General features: G+C 35.0%; 1 protein-coding gene across 2 annotated transcripts in view; it reads left to right on the top strand.

The window, feature by feature from the left end:
* Positions 1-12,088, top strand: part of EIF2AK4 (eukaryotic translation initiation factor 2 alpha kinase 4) — a 105,634-nt gene that overhangs the window by 37,106 nt on the left and 56,440 nt on the right. Inside the window, exons 7-9 of one of the 2 annotated variants that reach the window (XM_027869863.1) lie at positions 1,664-1,779; positions 5,096-5,253; positions 9,380-9,915. In XM_027869863.1, coding sequence (XP_027725664.1) covers positions 1,664-1,779; positions 5,096-5,253; positions 9,380-9,915 — 810 coding nt within the window. The remainder of the gene's footprint in view (positions 1-1,663; positions 1,780-5,095; positions 5,254-9,379; positions 9,916-12,088) is intronic. The other variant, XM_027869864.1, reaches the window with a different exon arrangement.

Here is a 12,088-nt window from a genome sequence, read left to right as displayed (position 1 = left end):
GGGGGGGGGGGGGGGGCTAGGCAATTGGGTTAAGTGACTTGCCCAGGGTCACACAGCTAGTAAGTGTTGTGTGTCTGAGACCGGATTTGAACTCAGGTCCTCCTGACTCCAGGGCCGATGCTGTATCCACTGCACCACCTAGCTGCCACATGTATTTGTTTACATGTATATGGGTATATATTTTATATATGTAACAATTATAAGCTATATGTAGATGATTTTTGCATCATCTGGTGTTTCATCTTATCGTTGCTTCTCTTTGCCTCCATTAGCACAAAATTAAAGAGTTAATTATACATAATCAGTGTCTGTCCAGCAGTCTAAATATTCTTTGTTTATTTGCATCAGTGTTATTCTAAAATTAAGATCTCAAACAGGAATCAAATCTAATTTTTTATAGTGTCTTTCATAGTGCCATAGACTTTTAAAATGCATTTTAATATAGTTTACCAAGCAGTTTGAGGTAGAACAAAATATCTAGCTAGTAAGTAGGCTTGCAATCAAATCTGAAAAAATGAACTTATATATAGAACTGAAAAATAAATTTAAATATATTTGTAAAAAGTTGTCATTATTAGAGAAGAGAGCATCTTTTTATAAATCATTTAGGAAGTGTAATAGTAGTACGGTTCTGTGGTAGCAAATTCAAATAGATATGGGTCCCTGTGGTCCACATATTGACTTAGAAAATCACAAATTAACATTATCAATGTTGTATTGTATTTTTATTTATTTTGTTAAACATTTCCCAGTTACATTTTAATCTGATTCAATCTGCACTGAGAATTTTGCTGGCCTCAAGTTTGACACCACTGGTAAAGAGAGTACCCTCATATTCCATAAAATTCATTTTGCATCTTCTCATTCTTTTGGAATGCATTTTAAAGATGTAATTTATTGTCAGAAATATTACTAAGGACATAAGAGTTATTGCAAGATGTCCTTTATTATTCCAATCCACCCCTCCTCCATAGTAGGTAAAGAGTTAGGGATATGGAGGGGAAATCGTTGCTTTGCTCCACCATTTAAAGCCCCTAGAAGATTCAGTAAAGGATAGTAGGACATAGAACGCTGCTTCTTCAGGGCCAAGAGTGCTACAGGACATGTCCTCACTTCCTCATGCAGAAAGAAATCAGAGCTTACCTTCCAAGGTGATTTCTTTAAAGAGAAACCTTTATCAGGGAGCATGTATTCTGGCATATTGGTTAAAAACTCAGTCTTGTTACTTTGTTTCACACCTTGTATTTCTTACACTATTTTAGAAAATGTGAAGAAATTAAATCCTTTATCTGAAATAAAATATTGGAGAATAGGTACATAGATGCTGCTATGTAAAATGCCATCCTTCATATTTTAAAATGGCTTTCACAGTGAAGTCAATTTCCGATTGACAGGTAGATATAAAAAGATATGTGTGATTGTTGCTTTTTCCATAGCACTATGAACATAACTTGTCAACTTTTTGCTTAGTAAGGTTGGTTTCTATTCCAGTGTATGGCTGTACCTTGTTGACTGGGACAGCTCAAATCACACAATGTATAAATCATCTTAATTCCTTGCACTAGTTAGATGGGGTCAGATAGAAAATCAGATTCCAAATTAATGAGTTTTCCATGTTTAATACTAAACTGAAGGAAAATCATTGTCCAAATTTATTTTTAAGGCGAGAACGTCAGTATTCTATATGTAGTAGTGAAGATTCTCCTGGCTCTTGTGAAATCCTGTATTTCAGTATGGGTAATCCTTATCAGCTCACGGTGCACAAAGGGAAATGTATTGGTGAGTAAACTAGCTATATCCATTTATTTTAAGGACCAAAAATGACCATAAAGAAGAGTGGCAGGATGATAATGATAAGTGACACAGATAGATAACCCTTTAAATTTGACATCGTGCTTTATATTCTTTATCTCATTTGACTCTCACAACAACATGAGGGGAGGTACTGCTGGCATTATCCCCATAACACTGTCTATCTAATCTTAAGAGGCATTGTAGTCTTATGGAAAGAACTCTGGACTGCTGAGAAAGGTCCTGAGTTCTATTCTTGCCTATCCTTGGTTTGTAATTTACATTTCTTGAAATAGAGCTTTGAAAACCAGGCTTAGATAAAGCCTATTGGGATTCAAATAGAGCTACCTGACTATACCTTAAATTCAAATCACTCTGGCTCTCACTGATTGAGGAATAATAGGTCCCAGGTCAAGCCTCACTTGGTCATTGTTTGGGTTTTGATGGTTCAGACTGAGTGTAAATGGCAATTGTTTCTATTCTAGCCAGAAACCCTAAGGGTCTTCCCCTCCCAAATTGATTTTTCTTAAGTAGGCAAAGGTATTTTTTACCTAGCCTTAAATTACTGAATGGGTGTTGCCTCAGACAAACTGAGACCTGGAAAAGAAAAAAGGCCAAGGTCTGCTGCTGCATCTGGGGCCATCTCCAGTTGTCCTGACCTATGTCTTGCCACTGGACTCAAATGATTCTGGAGGAGAGAATGAGGTTGATGATTTTGTACAACCCTGCCTCACTTAAATCCAATTCACTTGCAAGTGAATTGCAAGACATCACCTTCCTAATGTCACTGGTCCAGACAAAATCCAGAACAACAATAACAACAACAGCAATAGTGTAATTCCAGGCAAATCCCTTTGAAGTTCTCTGGGGCTCATTTTCTCTGTCTGTGAGAAAAAGATAGTAGTCTATGTTCTTAGGAGTGTATTAGGACAAATTAGATAATAGATTTTAGATTATCTGAGTTTTTTGAAAGGATAGCATGCAGTAATACAAAGTATGATGTATTAGCCAATTTTAATTTCAGGTATTAGGATTATCAGGCATCTGCCAATGACAAAATAATTTGCATGTTAACATGAGTTTTTAGTGCCTTGTAGCCTTTTAATGACCTTGAAGTACCTTTTTCACAATTGATGATATTAGCTTGTTTACCATTTTTTCTGTTGTATTGGGGATCTGAATAGGAGGTCCCAGTTTTGGTTATGTTTTATTTAGCAATTTCTGAAATTTATCCTTTGGAACTATGCTTCTTGAGTAATACAGAATTTGACATAGTCTTTCAGAATCCAGTGTCTTCTTATATGTACCTTTTCTTTCTTAGAGATAAAGCCATCTCTATATGTGATATTCTGGGAGCAGGAAGAGTTTGGATAATCCACAGATGATATAAAAATGAATTTTAACAAGAAGCTTCAAGTTTATTTCCCACCAAATTAATTTACTTAAATTTCACCTCCTTTCTTTTCAAAACTTCCCATCCTCCTTAAGGAGTTAAAATGAGTAGCAAAATAATGAAAAAGCAGGCAATAAATAGGAGGAGATACAAAGGAAGTAGGTAATCTACAAACTTAATAATTAATTCCTCGTTAATTGAAAGTTGATTACATAGTGCCTAATATAATATTCTGTACACAGTGACCATTCCATACAAATTAGTGACCAGTTGACTCTAGGGTAAACTTGAGATCTTTGAAGAAAACGATTGGCACTGGAACTACTTGTCTGAGAGACATTTGAAATTCATAGCACAAAGCCCATTGTTCATAGATCTGGGGACATCAGAGAGGTAAATTAATCCTAATGCTATTGCTCATTACTATGTCTTTGTCTGAGAGTCTCACTAGTACTCATTAAACAGATTGCCCTTACTTAATACCTTAATTAGAAAGTAAACTTGTACTTTGAAACGTCTTCATAAAACCACATTATTTATTTTCCACAGCAGGGAATAGTCTTTAAAATGTGCTTTGGTTTCCTATAAAGTTGTTTAAAAAAAAAAAAAGATTGATTAATTAGCCATCACTTTCAATTGAAAAGCTTTAAAATTTCAAAGAAAAAAATGCATGTATTGAAGATAAAATAAAATACCAAAATGACTAGTTTATAAATCATCATTCTTAGCATATACTGGCTCATGGCAAAGTTCTATTGTTAACTGTTTTCCTCTCTTCCTTCTGTAGTATGTTCTTTGGTCCTATTACTGTTCTCCTTTTTTATTGCTGTTATTAGCCTGAAATTTTCATGTAACACTGAAAATCACATTGAATGCCATACATACTAAGTTTATAATAACTTTTATTTAAGTAACAGCATTCCTCATCCTGTGAACATTTAAGAAAACGTACCTCTGACTGCTTAGATGCTGTGTTCCATTTGTTTCATTAGCTTGTCAGTGCTAAAGAAAACTGAAATTTTCTCCTTTGGCTAAAAATTTCAGATGTCATTTGTGACACAATAGACAGCTGTAGTCAGAAAATTACAAAAATCCTTATTTTAATAACAAATCTATAGAATAACAATAGTTAATGAGTAGAAGCTGCTTCTGGATTCTGATTATCATTTGTCTCAGTACAATAATTCTTTATCCAAGTGTTTTTAAAAAGTATGCTGTCATTTTTACTTTTTCCAAGTGGAAATAAATCATAATCATACAATAAGATAGCAATTTTTAGGACTATGTTCTGTTTTCCAAGAGTTTAGTTCACAAAAAAACAAATGAGAACATACACCATGACTAAATAAACATACCTCTCTTCTCATCTCTTATATTTTACTTAAAGTAGCCACATTCAGTCACCTTTTCCGGCCCCTCCCTGATACCAATTCCTGAAACAAGTAGGCACTTGTATTTACTGAGCATGTGTTGTTTTTAAGAAGCCCATTTTGTGTTCAGGAAACTATCAGATTTATTTGATGAATTTTAAAATGCTCTTAATGGTCTTTTTCCACGAAGTTGAGGTAATGCCCCAGATTCTTTCTTTCTGTACACACTGATCAGAATAAACTTCATAGAATTTCATTGTTTTCAGCTTCTCAATTTTTTTTGGTTTTTTTTTTTTTTAGTATTTTGAGAGTATTTGTGCCCATGTAACAATGTGGGAACATAGGACGTTGCAAATGAATTTGATTATGATGTAAATAATAGAAGATGTTGGTCTTGATATTCAATCTGGTGGTTCCTTATCAGATATTTTTTCTGTCCCTCTCTTAGCTCTTTTTAAGTACTTTTCTTTATCTTTCAAACCAAAGGAAAATATAACAATGAAATTTAACTTCATTTTTCTCTTTGTTGCTTTATATACAGACAATGATGTACAACTTGGAAAACTAACCTATAATGCCTTGGAAACAGCCACTGGCAACTTTGTGCTCTTGTATGAGTGGATACTTCAGTGGCAGGAAAAAATGGGCCAGTTTCTTACCAGTCAAGAAAGAGAGAAGATTGATAAATGCAAAAAACAGGTTGGAAATACTTTTTTCTTCATTTTTAGGCTAGTGGAACATTTTAATATGCTTCTATACTGACCAAATAAAAGGATGACCTACTAGAAATGCTTTCTATAGCAATAAGATGAGAAAAAGAAATTGAAGGAATTAGAATAGGCAATGAGGAAACAAAACTATCACTCTTTGCAGATGATATGATTGTATACTTAGAATCTAGAGAGTCAACTAAAAAACTAGTTGAAACAACAACTTTAGCAAAGTTGCAGGATATAAAATAAACCTACATAAATAATCAGCAATTCTATGTATTATCAATGAAATCCAGCAAGCAGAGATAAAAAGAGAAACTCTATTCAAAATAACTGCAGACAATATAAAATACTTGGGAGTTTACCTGCTGAGGCAAACCCCGGAGTTATATGAACACAGTTACAAAACACTTTTCACACAAAGTGAAATCTGAACAATTCGGAAACTGTTAATTGCTCGTGGGTGGACTGAGCCAATATGATAAAAATGGCAATTCTACCTAAATTTACTTATTCAGTGCCACACCAATCAAACTACCAAAAAATGATCTTATAAAACTAGAAAAAAAAATAACCACATTCATCTAGAAGAACAAAAAGTCTATAATTTCAAAGGAATCAGTAAAAAAAAAATGTGAAGGAAGGCAGCCCAGCAGTACCAGATTGCAAACTATATTAAAAAGTGGTAATCATGAAAAGAATCTGGTACTGGCTAAGAAATAGCATGGTGGATCAAGTGGAATAGAATAGGTATACAGTACACATGCAGAGATCTAAGTTTATGGGACAAAAACTCACTATCTGACAAAAATTGCTGGGAAAACTGGAAAGCAGAAACTAGGTATAGACTAGCATCTCACATCATATGTTAAGATAAAGTCAAAATGGATACATGAATTAGACACAAAGGGTGATATCATAAGCAAATTAGGGGAACATGGAACTTTTTACCTCTTAGCTCTATGGATAGATAAGGAAGGAAATTATGACCAAACAAGAGATAGAGAGGATCATGGGAAATAAAATGGACAATTTTGATTACATTAAATTTAAAACTTTTTACACAAACAAAACCAATTGGGGGGGAAATTTCATAGCAAGTTTTTCTGATAAAGGCCTCATTTCTCCAGTATATAGAGAACTGAATCAAATTTATAAAAATAAGAGCCATTTCCCAATTGATAAATAGTCAAAGGATATGAACAGGCAGTTTTCAGAAGAAGAAATCAAAGCTATCTATAGTCATATGTAAAAATTCTCTAAATCACTATTGATTAGAGAAATGCAAATTAAAACAACTCTGAGGTACCACCTCATACCTGTCAGATTGACTAACATGTCAGAAAAGGAAAATGACAAATGTTGAAGAGGATATGGAAAAACTGGGATATTAATGCACTATTGGTAGAGTTGTGAACTGATCCAAACATCCTGGAGAAGAATTTGGAACTATGCCCAAAGGGCTATAAAATTGTGCATATCCTTTGACCTAGCAATACCACTAGTAGGCCCATATCCCAAAGAGATCAACAAAAAAGGAAAAGGACCTATATGTACAAAAATATTTATAGCAGCTCTTTTTGTGGGGACAATTGGAAATTGAAGGGATACCCATCAATTGGGGAATGGTTGAACAAGATGTAGTTTTTAATTGTGAAAAAATACTATTGTGCTAAAAGAAATGACAAACAAGATGGTTTCAGGAAAACCTGGGAAGACATATATGAACTGATGCAAAGTGAAGTGAGCAAAACCAAGAGAACATTGTACACAATAACAGCAATATTGTACAATGATCCACCATGAATGACTTAGCTATTCCAATTAATTCAATAATCCAAGACAGTTCTGAAGGACTTATGATGAAAAATGCTATCTACCTTCCGGAGAGAAAACTGATAGAATCTGAGTACAGATTGAAGAATAATTTTTTCACTTTCCTAATTTTTCTTGGTTTTTTTTTTTTTTTTTTGCAACATGGTTTATATAGAAATATGATTTTTTTTATGATTTCACGTATATAATTGATATCAGATTTCTTGCCTTCTCAGTAAATAGGGAAGGTGTTGGAGGGAGGGAGGGATAGAATTTGGAAATAAAAAAAACCTTTTAATTCATGCAAAAAATTATTATTTTAAAATTATTATAAATAATTATATTTTTGATTATTTCTAAAGACAATTTACTTTTAAAATTATTTTTAAAAATGATTTTTAATCATTTTCAAATAAAATGATGGCAAAGACATCAATACTCTGCTTTTAAATGGGAGATTTATGAAGACAAAGAAAAGTATCTTTGATGAGCTTAGAATTGAGCTGGTTAGCTATGTTTTATTATGAGTATGTGAATAGAGGATGCTTAGAGCAAGTGTTGATGTATCACATAGGTACTTTTCTCCTTGTTTTCCCAATTCCCTGCTGCCATCCTCACCCTGCTGTTGGGGATCAGAAGTTTCACCACACATTCTACTCTTGCATAGCTTTTTCAGCCTTGCTCTATAAGCCTTGAAGTGCCATATACATGAGTTGTTGTTATCATAAGCATTCCTGTTCACAGTAAAGAAACATCAAGGGGCAGCTCAGTGGCACAGTGGTTAGAGTACCAGCCCTGGAGTCAGGAGGACGTGAGTTCAAATCCAGCCTCAGACCAAACCCATTGACACTTAGGTAGCGGGGTGACCCTGGTCAAGTCACTTAACCCCAATTGCCTAAAAAATAAAAAAAAGAAGCATCAAATTAATTGCTCTTCCTAGCTGCTTCTATAATACAAAAAATAAGAGATAATTTTTAAAATTCCTTGAGCTTTAAAAAAGAAATTGAACCAACCTCTTCATGTTTAATGTCATTCTACTAGTTGCATTCCTGCTTCAATCTCTTAAAGAAGGGAGAACTTTAGCTTTTGAACAGCCACTACTAATCATTTAATTCTTTTCTACTGCTCACTTCCTCAGGGGAAATAGATTATATTTTCCCCAGATATGTTCAATACTTTAAAAAAAAAAAGAAATGGTTTGTTCTCCACCCCCCAAACTCATGAAAATAGTCAGCTTTCTTAACTTAAACTAGTGTTTATTGTTCTGGAGAGGAAACAGCCACTTTTCCTGTCAACCTTCTGAAATACTATTGGATGGACCTTCTGCCAGTTAGTTCCCACCATTCTCCTGCCTCCTTCCTGTACCCCAGTAATTCTGATGGCACCCAGCTGTACCCACTACTTTCCCCATTTTGTTAGTGTGGCAGGTCTTCTCACCTCAGATCTTTTAGCATCTAAAAAGCACAGTGCAGCTGTGGCATAGACTCAGCACTGATCAATTTTAAGCTTTTATAGTCTGAATTTTGGCTGTCCAAGAAGGTGTCTTCCATTTTTAACAGTGTTGCTAATGAACTAACAACCTGTCTGCAATATTGTTTCACTTAAAGTCATATTTTCAAAGAACTAATTAATACTATTAGGGGGTTTGCCTACCTTTCCCTTGAAGTATAATGTCAAAATTGGTTTTTAGGACAAAGAACTGGCAAGAGTTTGTGGTACTGAACATAAAACATAGCCTTATTTTTTCTTTTTCTTGGTTGCTAGTATTACACCATTAGACTAAACTTGACCCAAACTGCCTGCCTATAGTTGCATCTAAAATGGCTTGAAAATGAACTCAACAAATTTATTCATGAGATGAGGAAGAATAGAAATGACTTATTTAAAAAAAAACTAAACTATTAACTTCTACTGTTTTGTTTTGGTTTTTGTTTTTAATTGAGAAAGCAATTAAGGCACTTAAAGTGATGAAAATGATCGGGTGTCAAACTTTAATTCCAAAACCAAAAGTTTATAAAAGAGAAAGGACCTTAACTTTTTTTGTAACATTCAAATTTTAATAAATACATCCACCTATAAAATTTGCTTCTCTTGGCAAAGTGGGATATGAATTAAATTATTAATTACATACACAGACAATGCCTTAAGCTTTTCCCAGCTTTATCAATCTTATACCAATTCAGGGCTTATTCCTGGTTCTCACTTGAACATTCATTTTCTAAACATTTTCCATCATGAAAAAAAATGGCAGTTAATTCTGACTAATGCAAGATAAACTTTATGTTTCTTCTAACCAGATTCAAGGGGCAGAAGCAGAATTCAGCTCACTGGTGAAACTGAGCCATCCGAATGTAGTACGCTATCTAGCTATGAACCTCAGAGAAAAAGGCGATTCTATTGTTGTGGACATTTTAGTGGAATACATCAGTGGTATCTCTCTCTCTACATATCTGAGCAAAGCGGTTCCACTTCCTATTGATCAGCTGCGTAGTTATGCGTCCCAGCTTCTATTAGGCCTGGATTATTTGCATAGTAATTCAGTGGTGCACAAAGTCCTGAGTGCTTCAAATGTCTTGGTGGATACTGAGGGCAACATCAAGATTACAGACTACAGTATTTCTAAACGATTAGCAGATATCTGCAAGGAGGATGTTTTTGAGCAAACTCGAGTTCGTTTTAGTGATGATGCTCTGCCTAACAAAACTGGGAAGAAAGGTGATGTATGGCGCCTAGGCCTCCTATTGCTTTCTCTCAGTCAGGGTCAAGAAAGCAAAGAGTATCCTGTCACCATCCCTAATGACTTACCAGCTGACTTCCAAGACTTTCTAAAGAAGTAAGTATCATTGGCATTCTTTTTTTATTGTTATGTTCAACTGTATTGATAGAATACTGGTGGCATTGAGTATCTAATTTTGAAGACAAGGAAGTTGAAATGCTGCATTAGAATCAATTCTTTGTACCACACTTTCCCTCTCCATATGGTATGTTTTCTGTCTGCTGCTAGATTACCTGTATTTCACATCAGCTTAACTCTTATATCCTCTGGTTCTCTTCAGGATTTACTGTAGTAATTTGCAAACTTTTGTGGATTCTTTTGCTTGGTATCATAGACTTTCAGGACTTATTGTGGTCAAATATCAAGGGCTCTCTAAACAGAGGATTTCTTAGGATTGCCAGTTAGTATTGTCTCTTGCCTCCACTTAAAGGACTAAAGGTGGGTACTCCTGTTTAGACTTCTTACAGAGTTAGTCAATCAACAAACATTTTTTAAACATTTACTCTGTGCCAAGCACTAGATACAAACAGTCTGTATGCCTTCAAGGAGCTCCCATTCTAATGGAAATGGCAACATAGAGAGACAGATAGCTGTACATAAATGATATATATAGAGTAATTGGAAGGTAAGCTTAGGGGGAAGCTTTTTTGGAGAGGAACTAGGAAAGGCCTCCTGCAGAAGGAGGGATTTTAGCCAAGTCTTGAAGAAATCTGAGAAAGCTAAAAGGCAGAGGTGAGAAAGAGCATTCTAAACATGGAGCACACCCAGTACAAGGGCCAAGAGTTAAGAAAGGGACTGTTTTGTACAAGGAATAGAAAGGAGACCAAGTGTTGCTATACCATAAAGTGCATGGAGGGGAGTAAAAGTATAAAAAGACTGGAAAGGTAGAAAAGGGTCATGTTGTGAAGAGCTTTAAATGTCAAACAGATGATTTTATATTTGATTCTGGACATTATAGAGAATCACTGGAGTTAAGTGAATAGAAGACTAACATGGCCAGACTTACAGTTTAGGAAAATCATTTTGACAACTTAATGGAGTTAGGAAAAACTTGAATCAGAAAGACCAACCAAAAGGCCATTGGAATAGTCTAGGTGAGAGGTTGTAAAGGCCTGTACAAAGATGGTAGTTTTATGAATAGAAAGAAGGGAAAGTATATGAAAGATGTTCTAAAAATATAAATAGTAAGATTTGAAATGTAGGATTAGTATGAGAGGTACATTGGGGATGACACCAAGGTTATGTGTCTGGATGACCAGGAGGATAATGGTGTCCTAAAGAGTAATGGGAAAGTTGAAAAGTGAGAGGTTTTGGATAAAGATAATGCATCTTCTGTTTTGGATATATTTTGCTTGAGATTTCTATGGGACATCCATTTCAAGATTACAGAAGGCAATCAATGATGTGGGATGAAGCTCAGGGGAGAGATTAGGACTGGATGTATAGATCTGGGAATCATTTGCATGGAGTTGATCATTGAACCCATGGGAGTCAAGGAGAGAAATGGTGTGGAAGGGGAAGATAAGACGGCCCATGCAAAGACTTGGGAGACACCTACAGTGGTCATACCATTGATGAAAATATAGCAAGGGAGACTGAGAAGGGGTGGTCAAATAGGAAGAGAAAGAAGAGAGAACAGTGTAATGAAAATCTAGAGGAGACAGTATCCAGTAGAAGATGATGATCAGCAGCATTAAAAACTAAAGAGAGGTTAAAAAAAAAAAGAATGAGGATTGAGAAAATACCATTATAGTTGTCAATCAAGAAATCATTAGTAACTTTGAAAAGGGCAATTTCAGTTGAATGATGAGGTCAGATTCCAGAAAACTTAGGATTTTAGGAGCAAGAAAGAGGAAAGAAAGTGAGAGTATCTAGTGTAGATGACTTCCTCAGGAGTTTAGCTGAGGAAGTGAAGAGATATAACAGACAATAGCTAACTAGGATAGTTAGGATTAAGTGAGGTTTTGTTTTTTAAGATTGAGGAAACCTGGGTGTGTTCCTAGCTGTCTGGAAAGGAGCCAGTTGATAAGGTGAGATGGAAGATTAGAGAGAAAGTAGGGATGATAGTAGAGCCAATCTACTAGGGAGGGAATCAAGGGTGTATCTGCTTATCTCATACTGATCTTGTGGAAAAGATGGAAGAGTACCTTCCATCCTTTGCCAGAGAAGTGAAGGACTAAAGGTTCAAAATTAAATCTGAATTCTTGGGTGTAGCCAGTGCATTGATTTG

Source organism: Vombatus ursinus, unplaced genomic scaffold (genome assembly GCF_900497805.2).
Source record: "Vombatus ursinus unplaced genomic scaffold, bare-nosed wombat genome assembly UNPS02014794.1, whole genome shotgun sequence".
Classification (NCBI taxonomy): domain Eukaryota; kingdom Metazoa; phylum Chordata; class Mammalia; order Diprotodontia; family Vombatidae; genus Vombatus; species Vombatus ursinus.
Note: the sequence above shows the minus strand (reverse complement) of the source record. Positions and strands in the feature narration are given on the sequence as shown.